This window comes from Cottoperca gobio, chromosome 21, assembly GCF_900634415.1.
Source record: "Cottoperca gobio chromosome 21, fCotGob3.1, whole genome shotgun sequence".
In the NCBI taxonomy this organism is placed as follows: Eukaryota; Metazoa; Chordata; class Actinopteri; order Perciformes; family Bovichtidae; genus Cottoperca; species Cottoperca gobio.
This window is the reverse complement of record NC_041375.1, coordinates 21,663,374-21,681,147: the sequence shown is the minus strand read 5'-3', so window position 1 is coordinate 21,681,147 and position 17,774 is coordinate 21,663,374. Positions and strand designations below refer to the sequence as shown.

Here is a 17,774-nt window from a genome sequence, read left to right as displayed (position 1 = left end):
ATAAAATAAAATAAAATAAAATAAAATAAAATAAAATAAAATAAAATAAATCATAATAGAAATCATACCTAAAACTAGAATAAAATATTTTATTATATTAAATTCGTTTATAAAGCGATGATGTGTCTCCACCCATTCGGGATACGCCGGGCGAGAAAGATAGAAGTCCTTTTTAAACCAATCATATCAGGGTTCTGCCCAGGTAGACCAATGAGGATAGAGGAAACAGGTAGCCCCGCCCCTCACGAGGTAGGTAGGTTGCACCGTGCAGAAAGTCACCCCGTCGTGTCGGTCAGACAGAAGCTAGCAGCGCTAGCATGCTCACAGTGGTGCCGGGCGAAGGTCGACAGTAGGACAGCAGCATCCTCTCTTATCGCTCAGTCTAACTGACATTTATTTATTTGACAACCTCGTGCAAGTAGACGAAGGCAAACTTTTATTGTTTTAATTCGGTGGCTTTCAAGAAAGGTTCCTTACTAGCTTGCTCACCTTGTAGCGAGCTAGCTCCACTCTTCATTTCCATCTGAACACCTACAACCATGGCTGCGCTGAGAGCCTCCTATCACCGGATCTTGGACAAGATCGAGCACGCGCTGCCCGCCAAACTGAGACCTCTGTACAACCACCCCGCAGGTAATGAAGAGTCCATCATCCGGCTTCTTAATTCGCAGGCTGGGTCTGTGTTTGTGATGTGGGGGTCTTATGTTTGGGCTCTGTCCAGCTGTGATGTGTGGATGCATGTGTACACCTCCATATGTGCACATGCACAGCAGCTCGTGTCTGTTCTTGATGTCCGACCTGTATGATGTCATTGTTTTGATGTTTGACCCTAATCTGCACCAGCTCACTAAGCAGCTCAGTCTCACAGTTTACGACAAGGAAAGTTTGTAACTCATAAAGTTTATTGTGGTATTTTGAGTATTTTATATATTGTGCAAAACAGTCATTTATTTTGAAAAATCTGGGTAAATGTCATGTTCATAAGATAATACTAAGAGTTCAATCAGATCTGATCTCAGATGTTCATACTATGATAAAAGTACCAATTTCTATTAAGATAAGAGACTTTATTGATCCCTAGAGGAAGACATCTGTTTTGCAGCAACAGAGTACAGATGCATAGATAAGGTAAGAAATAGTACTTAAAACGACAAACATAAATAAAAAGAGTGATTTTAAAGACACAATTAAAAGGTGAGGTCACAGTGGTTTTATTTGTAGTATAATATAAAATATACAGTGTTAAGCTGCGTATGCTTTCTCTCTGTTAAGAGTGTTTTATACTGTCCTAAACTTACACTATTAAAAACGATACACACGAGAGAAAAGCTGCAAATCTTCACATTTTAAAAGCCACTTTTGCTTGATTAAATGCCTAATGACACATTATCAAAAGTTATTACTGAATATCTTAATCGCTTTATTATTATTTCAGATATCATGATTTAACATTCTTAATTTGTCTAAATCTCAGTGAAATACAACAACCCTGTAATAAATCTTACCTTCATCAAGGTATATGTTGTCAACCCACTTCTTATAAAAGAGGGCAGACTATGTTTAGTAGAAACAGCACCACAAACAGTGACGCTGCTATAAAACACTGTAACCTTCATGGAGGTGGGATGTGTTCCTTTAGCCTGCGCTGTGTGTCGAGACGAGCACCTAGTAAACTGAACGTGTTTCTCCTGTTCTGCGAGTACAACTTGCACGCCGAACATTCAGACAGCGAGACACTGATCGTAACTAGAGGGGGCTGAGATTAAGGAGTAACTGTGTGCGTCACGGTGGACAGTTTGGTTTGTGTTCGGTCTGTAAGAGCACTGGAGGAGAACAAGGACGACTTTCTGACCAGGTACGAAGGGGCGGCGACTTGATGATGATTTGCAGCTTCACAAGGCTTTGTGTTTAGCCTGCAGCATGAATATGAGGGAAGCTTTTTGGAAACTTTGTGGTTTCATGGCACATTTAAACAGAAATAAGAATATTCTGGTAGGAAGATTAACTTCTTAGGGAGAACATTTCAATGAAGTCGAAGCATATTATGTAACATCAACGCGTATGACATGTATTTCATACTTTTCACTTTGTTATTGATGCTGCGTTGTATAGTATCCACCTGAGGTTATATTTTGTGGTTTTGGCCTAAAGCCATTTAGTTTATTGTGGTGTTAAATTTGGAGTTTGTGAGGAGTTCAAAGGTATCACTAAAACACTGTTGAGGCACGCCGTACCGACATGATTGTCATGTGGTATTTTATTAACTTGTGTAGAGCAGCTCATTTTTATGTTTCCTCACATTGTTCTTCCTCTTCTGTAAAGCAAAGCTAATTAAGTTAATTCCAAAAACAATGAGGTCCAGGTTTCTGATACTCTGGCTTCACTGCGGGAAATTAGGTTTCACCTTTGCAGCCATTAGAAAATCCCAGCAGGCAGATTAACTGTGAGATTACACCAAATACTGTAATATCCACTGTAAGAACACAACTGCATACATTTCTAATTTCTCTCTTTGTTTTTTATTTCAGGTCCGAAAACAGTTTTCTTCTGGGCCCCGGTGTTTAAATGGGTACGTGCATTTCACACAGTTTAAGTGTTTTAAATGAGAACAATGGTTCCCAACCGGTTTGTCTTGGGAAACAAAGCCGTGCGTACATGAAACCCTCGCAGCACAAACCGCTAATATCTTTGCACGGTGGCCACTTCGATCAATGATGCACCTGCACTGTATGCACTTACTTTGGACTCTGGCATACTTGCACTTATTCATATATATATATATATATATATATATATATATATATATTTGCTGCTTTATATATATATATATATATATATATATATATATATATATATATATATATATATATATATATATATATATATATATATATATATATATATTCTTAATTATCTTCATTTTGTATTTGTACATTCAGCTCCTCACTAACTCTTAGCTGTCCTGTCCTGTGTGTCATGGCTGTTGCTGCTTTGACACCTGACTGCCCCCAGGGGGATCACTGAAGGTTTCTCTGATCTTATTGGGTTATTTGAATACTTTTATGTAAAATTATCCAGTAATTCAGAAAAATATGTTTTTTTTCTGCTTTCCTGTGTTGTTAAATATGTTGCGAGCTCTTTGGGAGTCCCAGCGCTGAGGTTGGGAACTATTGCCGTAGACATAAAGGACTTTATTGTGTATTTATTAGTCTTATCAATTTCAATTCTTCTGTTAACATCCAGTAAACATGTGTCTCTTCACCTCCACAGGGTCTGGTTGGAGCTGGTTTGGCTGATATGTCTCGACCAGCAGACAAACTCAGTGTCTCCCAGTCTGCAGTGCTGACAGCCACAGGTAACATGCAATAGATTTTAATATGAGACTTTACAATTAAGCCTCTGATGGCACAATGTCTCCGTTTGCAACATACATTTATTTAATTTTAAAATAGAGATGATGTGATCCAGGGAAATGTAACTGGAAGCAGCTTATTTGAGTTAATGTCCTGTACTTCTAATGTTTTAATGTATTATAATGTGGCCTTTTCTGTCAGTGGATGTATTTCTATCTCAAAATGATCAGTTCAGTGTTTGACCAATCTGTGCTAAAGGTTGTCTGTATATCTGCTTTTGCAATATGTTCCTTCAAACTAATCTTATCTGGGACTGTTTTGCCAAAACTCTGTTCATCATTAATGTGCATAACCTTCACTCCTCCTGTTGTCCTTTTCTCCCGCCAGGCCTGATCTGGTCCAGATACTCGCTGGTCATAATCCCGAAGAACTGGAACCTGTTTTGTGTCAACTTCTTTGTTGGCTCTGCAGGATCCTCCCAGCTGTACAGGATCTGGAGGTTTGTGTTTTATTGAGGTTCATTCACTGACTTGATTATCTCCGTTAGATCCATTTTCATATGTAATGCAAGATAAGTGCACAGCAGCACTATTAGTAAAGATATTATACTTATTAGAAGTCGTGGTGTTCAGGTAATTGTTGACATTGCAAACAAAGCAAATATGAACGACTGTGTTATACATTTACTGCTGTGTCAGCACAATGCACTTACACAGCAGTAAATGTATAACACAGTCGTTCATATTTGCTTTGTTTGCAATGTCAACAATTACCTGAACTGAGCGGAAACATTTTCCACGAAGACTAAAAATGACTGAAGAATCTGAAGTGGTTTAACTTATGTCAACACACCTTAAGTGAGGTGTTGCTAACTTCAGGACTAACCCACTTCACTTTAATCAGCGGGGGCCAAACGTAGTTATCAAGTGTTTAAAGGGTTAATAAATGCCACTGCGTTCTTCTGGACATCTCACTGAAACACAGGAAGTGCACATTCAGCATCATGTGACTCCTACTATTCATCATTCATCCTACTATTACAACTAATGTTAGTACTATTTAAAACTCTGTGGTGACCTGAAGGCAACATACGTGTGGTAGCCGTAATGCAAGAAGAACCACGTTCAGAGAGTAAGACAATGTAACTGAATAAATACAATTATTAATGAGCAGAAATTATTCAGATGCTGATGCAGCGCACAGTTCTTTCTTTGATCATTATGATCAGGCAGCATGTTGGAAATTATTTAATCTTAATAACATGTTATTTTTCCTTCTCTAATAGGTTCAACCAGGATCAGAAGGCGGAGGTTCAAGCGGCTAAAGAAGCTGCAGAAGCTGCAGAAGCTGCAGAAGCTGCAGAAGCTGCAGAAGCTGCAGAGTCCTGAGTGCTTTTCTCTTCCTTCAGGGGACTGAAAGGGAGACTTCCCTCTGGGCACAAACCGGCCCCTTCCATCATCTCTACATCGTCCCACGTTAACATCCATGCCATAACCGTTCTTCCACCACATTAAGTCGTCCCTGTTGGAATTGTGCACTTTTCCTTGAGTTTCAAATTTCCTCAGGGTGTAAAAAAGGAAACGAGACTTTTTTTTAACTGTAGTCAACACACACTCAAGAATCGTGGTCATCAGCGCACATGTACTACTTGTTCAACAACTCGTATGATTGTACATCCTTTAAGTTGAGTTCATGCTTTACGTCTCGTGCACTAGTCGGGACGTTTTTAGTCTTTTTTCCATCAATTTTCTCAGAGTAGCAATCGGTACCTCATGCATTAATTTCCCAAAAACAAATGTAACTCTTGGATATGTGTTGAACGTGGTTTAAAGGGAAGTTTTTCCAAATGAAATTAGGAAGGATTTCATCACATTAATCTTTTCCTTTTACTTATTTATAATTAGATTACAGTTATGGCATCTGTACCTCAGTGATAATTAAGACATTATTGATTACCATGTAATGATTCCTTCCATTTTAATGGCTTTAATCTGTGTGAGCAAATCATAATTTATTAATCACTTGATTAAAAACAAATATCTTGTCTTGAAAACTGTTTTTTAAAATCAGAAATACTTAAACCAATATTTAACTTGTGCAGCTTTTGATTGATTGTTAGTCGGCGAGCTAACACTGACCTGCTAACGGCTTTTTATTATCAAAATGAGGTTTATTTTCTATTGTTTCTGTGTAAGAATAATACTTTCTCTTGACACGTTGCCACTATAGATATATATTATAATCCCATGACTATTTTAGCAATACTTTGTGTCATCACTTTTAAATATGTCTTGATCTGCTGACTGTTTGAACAAATGGCACTTTGATGGTCGTTATGGATCTGTGGCTGTGAAATGCTAATAAAGACCAAAAGATATTCACTTTAATGCGATATAAGAAGGAAATGTAGGAAATCTCCATATTTTAGAGGCTGAAAAAAGCATTTTTGCACGTAAAATTATTTAAACAATTTAATCGATTATCAAAATACTTGCTGATTATTTAGCTATAGATGATTAGTCCACTAATCGTTGCACTTCTAGTCTTGAGATGTCAATGTCTTAATACAAAGCGTGTGGACACAGAGGGTCTAACAAGAATTGTTGAGTTGCAATAAGTCCTTTCCTTATCCTCCATCTTTTTTTGGACTTTGAGCTGGATAAGGGATTAAAAATGACGATATCTTCGCCTCCATTTTTAAAATATCTCTTTAAAGTCACTCGGAGTGCAACACTGAATCACTGGAGTCCTATTCATACATCGACAGAAACTTAACCAAATACTTTGATAAACTTCGTTTCGGTTTCAGGCAAAACTAAAAACATTTTCTGCTTTTCTTTATCCGATGTTAAACTGAAAATACTTTTGTGATTTTAGACTGTTGCTCAAAACTAAACAACATTTTGCAGACGTGAAAACTATTTAAATCAAATTCAATTTGACCTATAGACTAAACATTTAACTGAGAAAATAATCAGTTGCAGACCGAACAGATATAAATATATATATATATAAATAAATATATATATTTATATAATTAATTTAAATAAAACCTCTGGTATTTAAGTACTTTGAGCCAACCATTAATGGAAAAGGCAGATAACAGATTAATTTGTGTCGCAACAGATCATGTGATTCTGTTTAAAGTATAAATACAGTAAATCTTTTTGCATCCTCAGTCCTTTCACGTGTGCAGCACTAGTCAGGAGACGAAACTTAACCCCCTCTGCTGCTAAAACTCTGAGCTACAGTTTCCATCATCCACAAGGAAGATTACACAACACTTCTGTGGCAACTCTCAAACTACACCACACATCCATCTCACGCTATTTGTTCTTGCATATCAAAGCTGTGGCCGGCAGACATGCAGCCAGCTTCAGTTACACGGGGAGATGTGGGCAGCAGTTCAATACAGAGGTCTGACATCAGGATGAGGATTACAGCAGAGGATCAACTGGATTGGTTAAAATTAAAAAGGACCAGATTAATCCTATTCTAATCTAAACCCATTCAAGGCCAAAGTACTTAAAGTGTTTACAAAATATGTATTTTTTACTGCCCGTGTGCATATCTTAGTAGATGCCAATCATATAAATGGCACATATTCTCAATATGCTCCTGCTGCAACATTGTTATTAAATTACAAATCACACATATGATGGTTATTCAAAAGTGTTTTATTCACAACCCTAGACAATCAAACGGGTTTAGCGCCTTGCACCAACGCGCGGTGTGCTGATCTTCATGGTCTTGGCGATCTTGGGTTTCTGTGCCGTCTTGGAAGCGGCCTACAGGAAGAGAAATACATTAAATACATATTACACAATTAAAACAGTGAAGTTGCTTAATGATCCAGTGAATCCTGAAGTACATTATATTATTTATGTACACGAAAGCCAAGCTCCTTACTAGTAATTAATTGCACTCTCAACTATAATATTCATAACTTGTATACAATATAACATCGCATACTTAATACTATATCTGTATGGCTTGAGATCTTACCTTTGCACTTGCAGCAGCGGGCTTCTTGGTCGCCTGCTTTGCCTTCTTGGCCTCTTTGGCGGCTCTGAGAGAAAAAAGAAACAATCAGCCAAACTAAACAAGGAGTACGATAGATCAAATACTCACGCAATATATATACATTTGTTTGTATAAAAAAAAAAATATATAAAAAAAATCTAAATATATACATATATAAAAAAAGAAATGATATATATATATTATGTTTTATTGATATATTTTCCACTGCTCTGTGCTGATAAACTGATGGCGATGACAGCAGCGCGGTGCAGTAGATGGGCTACCGCAAAAACACTTAAATTATGGATTTATAGTGTATAGATAACAAACATTTATAAACAGGCATAGTGCTCAAGTGACACTTGTACTTATTCACCAACTATCTCACTATTTGGCACTCAATTAGTGTGATGACCCCCGTTTTATCGGCGCTCATCATCGCACATTAGTAAACATATCGGCCGATGAAACGGTGAACCCCAGTAATTATTCACTGCAACAACAACCATTAAACGTTCACTTTTGTAAATATTAGTTAGATTTGACATTAATAATACATTAGACTTGTAAAGTTCTTTTCTTGTAACTCAAAGACACTTGATTTTACTACTAAAGTTAACATGGCCCAAATTATAAGTGGTATTTTAGAAGCGCTAGGTTCACTGTAATGGAATCAAACGGCACATAATACAGTTTCAGGTGAGAAATGTAGCATGTTGGAGAATTTGGAGGCTGGTCAATGGGAAAAGTCAAGGACCAGTACTATGATCTCCTGTTGCTCTATGGCTGCAGGTGTGGAGTGAGCACTGCTGCCCAGCCTGCAAAACGCAGTCAAGCAACAGCACATAACACAGATCAACACCGTACACACCGTTCACCCGCAGCCAAACGGATGTGAAAATTATCAAGAATTCGTATTGACAACGTACAGATCCATCCATATTGTTTTGTGAAGTTAATTCCCCATGTATTACCCACACATGTAGGCATGTTATCAGTGTGTGTATATAAAAAAATATATACAAGTCAAATTGAGACACTATGTGGATTTTTAAAAGAAACAGCGATGAGAACCATGAAGACCTTCATCTGCTCCTTTGACACCCGTTACATATCAAGCTAATTAATGAAAAAGCAGTGACATGTTTAACATTGTCAATCCACACAGTACTCAAATTCCACAATTGTAAACACACCATGTCCCTCCTGCTAAAACGATAAGTTCTTAAAAGTTTGAGGGAATCAGCCCGATTCAAGAGCAACTAAGAAACTGGATTTTAATTAGTTTTTTCTCCTCAAAAAGAAAATACATAAAAGTACGGTTTGTCTCCTCACCTGATGGCCTGCTCCCTCTGGGCCTTGCGGACCTCAGGCTTCTGGTTCCTCTTGGCCATGATCTCAGCCAAGGAGGCCCCAGTGATGGCCCTCTGGAATTTCACTGCGCGGCGGGTACGTTTCTTTGCCACCTCTTCCTGTTAACACATCATGAAAAGACCCGTTTATTTGTAGCACAATATGCACGACAGAAACACAGTACTAACACGCCCAACCTCTGCTCACCCAGTACTTACATTAGTGTTCATTTTGCTTCAAGGTACAGAAAAACCCTACAGCTGTTGAATCAGTAAAGCTGCTACACGATGGATGAAGTAAAAACACAATTTGATGTTCAACCTAACCACAAAACTTTCTGAATTAAACTTTCCTAAAAACAAAACTGCAGTCTACAGACACAGTTCAGGGTTTGAAGAGGGCTTTGGTTGTGGGGGGCTTCGTCAAAACATTACTTACTAAGTTTTATTGATATATCTTCCACTGCTCTGTACTGATAAACTGATGGCGATGACAGCAGCGCGTGCAATAGATGGGCTACCACAAAAACACTTAAATTATAGATTTATAGTGTATAGATAACCATTAAACGTTGACTTTTGTAAATATTAGTTAGATTTGACATTAATATTTGAATTTGGAGGCTGGTCAATGGGAAAAGTCAAGGACCAGTACTATGATCTCCTGTTGCTCTATGGCTGCAGGTGTGGAGTGAACACTGCTGCCCAGCCTGCAAAACGCAGTCAAGCAACAGCACATAACACAGATCAACACCGTACACACCGTTCACCTGCAGCCAAACGGATGTGAAAATTATCAAGAATTTGTATTGACAACGTACAGATCCATCCATATTGTTTTGTGAAGCCAAAGTTAATTCCCCATGTATTACCCACACATGTAGGCATGTTATCAGCGCTTTTATACACTGGTAAATGTCCTACAAGTGAAATAACAACAGTTTTGCAAATTTAACAGCTGGAATATGCAACATGATGAGCACCAAACAGCCCAGATGCCAAATACATATTAAGTCAAATATCAGCTCCGGACAATAACTGAAGGCACAGTACAACAATAAAGACTTAAAGTCCACCACCACACCAGTTAATATAAACAGTTCAGCAGGTTACTTACAGACTGGCCCTTCTTGTGCTTGCGTCTGTACAACACAGTCCAGTTGATCTGTCTGGGATTTCTCTTGGCCAGGAAGGCAGACTCACACTTGCCATTAAGAAACTGAAACACCTAACAAAAGAAAGAAAAATCACACCCTTAGATTACCAATTTACAAAATACCTATTAAGTAACATACATAACATTTACAAGTTTTTAATGTTCAGTAAATTGACATTTCAGACACACACACTATTGTCATTTTGCAACATCAATCATAGGTTTAACTTTTGCATCTACAAAATGTCACTCAGTTTTGTGGGATTGTTGGCAGAAAGTAATCTATGTACCATTTTGTTTCATTGGGGGGGATTTCTTAGGGCACTATGTAGTTCATAATTGATTGAATTCCATCTATCACACATCAGTTTTTGTGTTCATGTCTATAATTGTAATGTGACGCACACTGTGCATGTTATTTCCGTATTTTAAGGCACTTTGAGCTGCACTTGTATAAAAAGGTGTTATACAAATTAAATGTATCATTACTTTTATGGCTGTATGCTAAGTGATGCAATGTCCTTAACATACTGAAGTGAACCATGAAGACCAGTCTGCTCCTTTCACACTAGTTACATATCAAACTAGTTAATTAAAAGCAGTGACATGTTGTCAACATTGTCAATATACACAGTGGTTCCGAAAAAACAACTCCATAGCACTCAAATCCCGCTAAAAAGCGGCGCATTAACATAATTAATATATTGTTTAGCTGCTCATTTGTGGCGCTATCCTTCCATGCTAGCAGCTAATGTTAGCGTGTTACATAGCATTCAATGACGCCAACTAGGCCTACTCCAGAGATTGTTTCGTAATAAACATCTATATAAAGCGACATAAAACAGCAAAAACAAGGATTTAATTCAGCAATGTGTATTTCCCAACGTATTTACAGACAGAGCAGCTGGAAACCGGTGTTGTGTGGTATGGTTAACGTACCTTTCCGTCTATCCTGGCGTATCGGCGGCCATGGCCGGGGTATATTTTATACCCGCTGAAACTGCACAACTCGACCCTAAAAACGAGAAATACAAGGCATCACTAAAAGAAAAGGGTACACCTTTACTCTTAATGTAGATAACATCGTTATAATGTTTATTAAAGCGTTGAGATGGCATTTGATAGTATTCTACACACTCACTTCATGATGGCTATGAGAGGGCACAAAACCGGAAAGGAAGATGACGGAAGCGGAAACGGAATTAGTAAGACTGCAAATCGATATTTATGAACTAATAAATAGCAAATATGTTTTCAGTTCACATGCTACTAATACTTAACGCGTACCACACACATATAAATAGTTTTTGCCTTTGTAAAAAAATTAAAATAAAGTTTAATCAAATGAATACTTTGGCCAATTATCTCAAAGTTGACACACACTGACGGTTGCCTTTTTAGCAGGTAAGATTTCTGGTTCAATAATACGATAATAAATACATGAATAAAGCATTGTTTGTCTTTAACGTTATTCTTATTTCTTTCTCTCTTTACTATAACCTGGATGGCGGTAGGAAATGATGATACTTGTAGTATTTTCAAGCCACAAAGACGCCCCTTCAAATGAGCAATGTCGCTAGTTTGAACTACATTTCCCAGAACCTCCTTGGTTAAACCGTTTGACACGCGACAGACGCTTCTTGTCTTTCACACCACAGTCTTCAGCTAGTAGAGTTGTTAGCTTACGCTAGGTGTTGCCTGAGGAGACAGGATGGGTGTATCAGATTTAAAATGCGACACAAATGCTGGTAAGTGGCTGTTTTTGCTTTGGTCAGACTTACAGCATTGGTTAATTTTTGTTTAACAGTAAGCGTTGTGAGTATGTTTATTACTAGCTATCGTGAGTTTAGCTAGCATGCATCACCTCAGATTACTGTTGTTAGCTAACGTTACTAACATCAAGTGTCAAAGGATGCAGATCAAAACATCATGTGTCAGTCTTCTAGTGTCAGACTTACAAATAGTCTTGTATGTGGAAGGTTGCAGGTTTAACAAAACTTAAATATCAGACCAACTCATTGTGTTGTGTTAATGTTCTGCAAGTTGTCTAGGTAACATTAGCTAGCTAAACACTGATGTGTAAAATTGAGGCACTGTTTATTCTGTAATGTCTACTGTTAGCATTACTCGTAATTACACGCTACACTATATATATTTTATACTTGCACTGCCTACTGTCACTGCTGCATATGTTTCACTTTTCATACTGTATATTTGTAATGTACTCAGACCCCTTACTGTTTATTCCATATTCTATACTTTATTCTGTACAGTACACTGCACATTACTGCTTTTTGCACTTCTGGTTCGATGCTAAACGCATTTCGTTGTCTCACTACCTGTACTCAGTGCAATGACTTTAACGTTGAATCTAATCTTGTGTGTTATGTAGGCAATAGTTGATTAGCAAAATGACAGTTGTTGTGATTTTCCAGTCCATTTAATCTCCACCTTCTTTGCTCCTACAAGGACCTGTGGTGGATCTTTCAGCCCGGGGTATGCAAAAGCTGGATCCTAGTTTCACCTGCTCCGAGGACACTCACACTCTCATCCTCGACCGTAACCAAATAATGAAACTGGACCATCTGGAAAGGAGTCCTGGCCTTCAGCAGGTAATTAAACCCTTTGAGCCCTTTGCTTGGTTTCAACTGTCTTTATTTAAAGGCTTGTAGCATAGTCACTGATCACTCTGTGACTAAACACAAGTACATTTTCTTGATTTAATGCCTTTTCTCTTTTCCCCTTTAGCTATCTGTAGCTAGTAACCGTCTGGTGAGAATGATGGGCGTGTCTCGGCTAACAGAGTTGACAGTCCTTAATCTTCCCAATAACAGTATTGGATACATCGAGGGGCTAAGAGATCTGCCACACCTCAAATGGCTCAACCTGTCTGGGAACAATATAAAGGTGAGGAGAGAGATTCTGACACAATTAAGTGATTGATACTGTATCTAATTTATTCACAAAATTGTCATTGCATAGATAAAACCATTATTTTCAGTCCATGTGACTGTACACTGTTTTTTCACAGGTCATTGAGCAATTAAACAACTGTGTTTCCCTTCAACACCTGGATCTGTCTGACAATAACATATCTGCCATTAGTGATGTGACTAAACTGGTGGCCTTAAAGGTAAGAGCTGGAGCCTCTCGGGTCAAAAGAGAGCTTTAAAATAAATACTATTTAATAATGTTATTATGTCAGTTTACTTTATGTATCTTTGATTAATTTACTGTCAATTTTGCAGACTCTGTTACTCCATGGAAACAGCGTTACAACACTTCGTACTGTGCCTGCTCACCTACCTGCCCATTTATCTATTCTCTCCCTGGCAGAAAATGAGATAAGGGATCTTAATGAAGTAATTATCTTCCATTTCTTGATCAGCACTGATTCATTCAAATTATTTAGAGGCTAATTATTATTGACTGACTTTTATCTGATTATTTCGTAGGCATCATACCTGGCACCTCTTCATGAACTGGAGCAGCTGTCCATTATGAGCAACCCTTGTGTAATGCCAACCCCCTCATTGCCAGGTTTTGATTATCGTCCATATGTCATGAGTTGGTGTTTGATTCTGAAGGTCTTGGATGGCTATGTGGTGTCACAGAAAGAAGGGTGCATACATTCTTATGCTTTTACAATTTGCTAGTTAAGATAAATGCAGCAACACTATCCAAACGTTTGAATCTCTTACTTATTGGATATGATTGTCACGATTTCAGTCTCAAAGCAGAGTGGCTCTACAGTCAGGGAAAAGGACGTTCATATCGACCAGGTCAGCATGTTCAGCTGGTTCAATACCTGGCCACTGTTTGCCCTCTGTCGTCATCACCAGCCCTGGAGACGGCAGAAGACGCCAAACTGGAGAAGATCCTCAGTAAACAGAGGTATAAATCTGAATTCAGTAGTACTGCTACACAACATGAAGCTCAAAAAACACGACGCCAGGGAGACGCCATAGACTATCATCCATACTTCATAATGACCTTGCCCTATATACCTCTTAAAGGAAAGTATTTTTCTTGAATAATCTCATATTTGCGTTGACATTTTCTCGGGTCTCTCAGGTTTCACCAAAGGCAGCTGTTAGAGGAGAACCACGGAGGCTGCCCCAGCCCTCCTCGTCCAACTCAGCTAGATGTGGAAAGTCACAGTCCTTCACATCCAGTCCCACACGGTGGAGCCAGAGAGGTGAAGCAAATCAATGCACCTGCACCAGCAGCTGCTCCATCAGTCCGGGAGACTGGTAAGAGGGCTTCTTTTGCCATGTTTCCACTGCATGGTAGGGCTCGACTCGACTCACTTTTGGTACCGGGTCTATTTCCACATTTGGTAGAACCCCCTTATTGTAGGCGTGATTCTCAGCTGATCAGCAAAGCCACATGAAACTGCCGTGAATCCTTTCATCGGCAACCAAGCAGAGGAATGTCTGAACTTCGTCAATTTTAGTTGTATTTTTGCGGAAACAAAACCTGGGTTAAATTATTAATTTTCTTCGCTCGTTATTAAAGGTAGCTTGGCAATTTAAAAATGTCAGCTTTGTGCAGGATGTCCCGTGACGCACTAGTGACGATTCTTTCTGATCAATCTGTGGTCTCACTCCACCATCTAGTGTGGGCTCAGCTCGTTGGAGCCTCGACTGAAGTGGTAGAAAAAAGAAGTATCAGGTACTATCCACAACCTTTGCTAATGAAAAAACTAAAAAGAGAGAACCGAGTTGATAGATCCGTGCCGTACCACGCAGTGGAAATGCAGCATTTGTCTCTATGGGGCAGATCCGATTGACATTGTGCGTTTGTTCCTCTTTAGAAGTAGTTGTGATGCGGAGCTTTCTTTTTCACAGTTTTAACTGTTTGGTGTCGACTTTTGTACAGAGCCAGTCGTGCAGTTTAACACCTGGATGAGCTGTGATTCTTCCCACCCATCATTGCCGGTAGTTCGCAGCCCAAGTGTCAGAGACGAGCACATCTACTTGGAGGATGTGCAGACAGATGAGGAGAAATTCAATGGCAGCATGCTATCCTCCGAGTCCACCTTTCTCCCCTTCAGATCTGATCTGGAGCCACAAACGATACACTCTGACAGCGAGGACGAGACAGAGACATTTGAACTAGATTCCCTTGCTCCGAAGCACCCAGCACAGCCCAAAAAGCACAACACAAACGAGACACATCATTCACCCCCAGTGAATAAGCAAGAGGGAGGTCTTGAAGAGGAAGTTATTTCTGGTGCAGCTGGATCACTGGAGGTCAGAGTTAGCACACCACAAAGTGATCTGGAAACATCATCTGACTTTGGTAAAGCAGAGACAAAAGAAGCCCCCAAAAAGGAAGAAGTTGGTATGTGTGCCAGTAAAACAAATGTGATGGAAGCAGACAGGGCGGCGGTTAAAATACAGTCATGGTGGAGGGGAGCGCACACTCGGTGTTGTCACCCTGTGGCCAGAGAGGTGCGCTGTGAAATCCGCCTGCGCAGGATGCAAGACCACATCCTCTCCCTGTCTGGAAAGTTAGACAGGTAAGTGACCATCAGCATACTTGTTGTACTTTAACAAATGTTACATATGGTTGTGGATATATGAATATAATGTATATATATTTGCTAATATTTACAAAGACTACTAATGTGCAAGAATGGGTTTTGTTTGCAGGGTGCAGCAGCAGTATGAAGAAGAGAGGTTACAAAGGCTGGTTCAGGAGGAAGCTGTAAAGTTTCTGTGGAAACAGGTCAGTGATTGAAGTTGTCATTTATCATCTATAGTAGTCGAGATGTTTCAGTCTGGACCAAGTAGCGGCCCGCCCGACTAATCAAATGGTTACCTAACAGGTCTTGTGATAATCACACTTTTATTGCAATAAACTACTCGCAACTCGTTGCTTGTGCTGTGCTCGCGTCTCCTCGCGTCTCCTCGTCTCGCGCACAATTGTGTCTTGTCAGATTCGGCGGGCATCTCGTTCTCTAGCTGCACATGCAGTTCCTATTCTTCATTTTTAAATGGGTGTGTAGCTTTACAAAGTTTCAAATTCATTCTTGAATTTAATTATTTTGTTAATAAATATTTCATGAGTAATATAGTTTTGTCAAATTTTGATTTGACATTTAGTAAATAGAAATATGTCTACAGAGTGATAACACAGGTTATTTGTGTGGATGTAAATACAAGTGTGCCTTGAGATTTTTAAAAACCACTGGACCAACAGACTGACTTGCGTGCTGATAGTATTGCTAAAAATGGCTTTCAGGGATGATGCTCCTTAAAATGGGCTGTTATTGGTTTTTGCAAAGCTTCTCATGGCTGCTTCATTAGTTTAACACTTGTCCTGTGCTCTCCTTGTAGCTCCAGTCCATGCAGCAGTGGAAGCAGTCTGTGGAGCAGCAGCTGGCTAATGTTAGTCAGGCCATCACCCCAGCTCAGATCTCAGCTCCTGGACTATGTGTGCCCGTCCCGCCTGTTTCATCCAACACAACGATCCCACCCGGCACAGACACCTCGTTGCCAGACGCCTCGTTGCCAGACTCCGGCTTCCAGTCAACAAGTGATCAGGCAGCGCAGGAGGACAGCTTCCTGAGCAGTGGGACAGCAGACTCTCTGAAGACGGTGCGAGCACTGAGCCCTGTTCGAGGTGGCTTTGCTGGTGTCAGCGATGGTGTGGACAGCGCAGACTGCAGCCTGTTGGAGCAGTACCTCTCGTCTGTACAGCAGAGGGAGGAGGAGGCTGAGGAGGTGATCAGTGATAGAACAGAAACACCACAGCACTCCTCACCAGTATCACCCAGCAAAACAGCACAGCCCGACTCCCCCCTGCAGAAGGCAGCAGACAAGCAATCAGAAGTGCAAAGTACGAAGGAAACTGTCTGAGTCCACACCCAACAGACACCTGTACAGAACTACTGAGTGTGTGTGAATTGGCAGTGACTGCAGGATCGATGCTCCCTCTTGAGACTTTGTCTGAAAACAGCACTCACGCAGTGCACTTAGTTTCCTTTATTTATCAAGATTGATTGAGAGGCTTACTTACTCACTTACTGTGATTGTAAATAAAAAAAATGATATGGATATGTTCTGTTATGTAACCTCTCTGTGTAAAGACAATTATTGTGATGTAGCTTCAGAACATTAGTAGCTTGAAAGCAATCATTGTATGACGAAACACAGCGAGTAGGTTGCTACCTCTTCTGATTAAAAGACCAGGGATGGTATATCCTGTTTTCTTTACCAATATCCGCTGTATTAAATACATGTGACAATTAATCAGATTAGGAGTTGTAGAACATAATGCACTTGTAACCACAGATATATACTATACATGAAACAACAACCACACTATCTATTATCACATACACTAGCTGTTTTTATCGACTTTAGATCACATCTCCTGAAAACATTGTAGCTTCTTTATCTTAACAAATGTAAATAAATTATTTTCCAATTATAGTTATTTGGGTTCATATTATGTTGAAATGATTGATTACACCTGTGCATTTCATCATGACAAATCAAACTTTATCCTGTAAAGAAGATATATTGCCAACAAAAAGATAAAGTAAGTAATTTATTAATAGACAAAATGTTATAGGTGGATTATTTTGTGAGGTATCGTATCGTCTGATTACTATTGATAAGTGTTTGCCTGGCAGTGGAAGAAGTATTCAAATCATTTACTTATGTAAAAGTACTACTGCCAGTGTTATATACTATTGTGTATTTGGATTTATATACTTTACTGTTGTAGTTGGTCATGGTGGAGCTAATTTCAACTATTTCATATTCTTTCGGTAGTTTAACCTAACAATGGATTATATTTTATCACTCTTACACAGCTAATTTAATAAAGTGAAAAGTACATTATTTCTCTATGAAATGTAGTATAAAGTAAGCACAA

General features: G+C 39.1%; 3 protein-coding genes and 2 non-coding genes across 5 annotated transcripts; 2 read left to right on the top strand and 3 right to left on the bottom strand.

The window, feature by feature from the left end:
• The first annotated feature begins 258 nt into the window (after positions 1–258).
• mpc2b (mitochondrial pyruvate carrier 2b) lies at positions 259–5,740 on the top strand. The gene is made up of 5 exons (XM_029458533.1): positions 259–633; positions 2,529–2,569; positions 3,271–3,355; positions 3,741–3,852; positions 4,639–5,740. Exons 1-5 carry the CDS (start codon positions 540–542, stop codon positions 4,739–4,741), a joined length of 435 nt encoding a protein of 144 aa, XP_029314393.1. The 5' UTR covers positions 259–539; the 3' UTR covers positions 4,742–5,740.
• A 1,269-nt stretch (positions 5,741–7,009) lies between these two features.
• On the bottom strand, positions 7,010–11,104 carry rpl24 (ribosomal protein L24). The gene is made up of 6 exons (XM_029458532.1): positions 11,026–11,104; positions 10,824–10,899; positions 9,846–9,956; positions 8,712–8,848; positions 7,359–7,422; positions 7,010–7,141 (listed from the first exon to the last, which is right to left on the bottom strand). Exons 1-6 carry the CDS (start codon positions 11,028–11,030, stop codon positions 7,061–7,063), a joined length of 474 nt encoding a protein of 157 aa, XP_029314392.1. The 5' UTR covers positions 11,031–11,104; the 3' UTR covers positions 7,010–7,060.
• LOC115026878 (small nucleolar RNA SNORA23) lies at positions 8,088–8,255 on the bottom strand. Its single transcript, XR_003834342.1, has one exon. It is a non-coding gene; the product is annotated as a small nucleolar RNA SNORA23 (small nucleolar RNA).
• On the bottom strand, positions 9,334–9,499 carry LOC115026879 (small nucleolar RNA SNORA23). The gene has a single exon (XR_003834343.1). It is a non-coding gene; the product is annotated as a small nucleolar RNA SNORA23 (small nucleolar RNA).
• Positions 11,105–11,209: 105 nt separating the features above from the next.
• On the top strand, positions 11,210–17,321 carry cep97 (centrosomal protein 97). The gene is made up of 12 exons (XM_029458531.1): positions 11,210–11,288; positions 11,399–11,632; positions 12,354–12,496; positions 12,633–12,791; positions 12,916–13,017; positions 13,133–13,246; positions 13,340–13,506; positions 13,614–13,778; positions 13,959–14,137; positions 14,766–15,408; positions 15,542–15,617; positions 16,229–17,321. Exons 2-12 carry the CDS (start codon positions 11,596–11,598, stop codon positions 16,748–16,750), a joined length of 2,307 nt encoding a protein of 768 aa, XP_029314391.1. The 5' UTR covers positions 11,210–11,288; positions 11,399–11,595; the 3' UTR covers positions 16,751–17,321.
• The last annotated feature ends 453 nt before the right edge of the window (positions 17,322–17,774 follow it).

What these genes read in the sequence shown, in the direction of transcription:
- cep97 (XM_029458531.1), top strand. Translation starts at nt 11,596, where the DNA reads ATGGGTGTATCAGATTTAAAATGCGACACAAATGCTG. An exon ending in TGTCTGGGAACAATATAAAG is followed by an intron (nt 12,792 to 12,915) that starts GTGAGGAGAGAG and finishes GTTTTTTCACAG; the next exon opens with GTCATTGAGCAATTAAACAA. An exon ending in CTGTCTGGAAAGTTAGACAG is followed by an intron (nt 15,409 to 15,541) that starts GTAAGTGACCAT and finishes TTTTGTTTGCAG; the next exon opens with GGTGCAGCAGCAGTATGAAG.
- mpc2b (XM_029458533.1), top strand. Translation starts at nt 540, where the DNA reads ATGGCTGCGCTGAGAGCCTCCTATCACCGGATCTTGGACAAGATCGAG. An exon ending in GGGCCCCGGTGTTTAAATGG is followed by an intron (nt 2,570 to 3,270) that starts GTACGTGCATTT and finishes TCACCTCCACAG; the next exon opens with GGTCTGGTTGGAGCTGGTTT. An exon ending in CAGCTGTACAGGATCTGGAG is followed by an intron (nt 3,853 to 4,638) that starts GTTTGTGTTTTA and finishes CTTCTCTAATAG; the next exon opens with GTTCAACCAGGATCAGAAGG.
- rpl24 (XM_029458532.1), bottom strand. An exon ending in CAGAGGGAGCAGGCCATCAG is followed by an intron (nt 7,423 to 8,711) that starts GTGAGGAGACAA and finishes TTTTTCTCTCAG; the next exon opens with AGCCGCCAAAGAGGCCAAGA. An exon ending in CCGCTGCTGCAAGTGCAAAG is followed by an intron (nt 7,142 to 7,358) that starts GTAAGATCTCAA and finishes CTCTTCCTGTAG; the next exon opens with GCCGCTTCCAAGACGGCACA.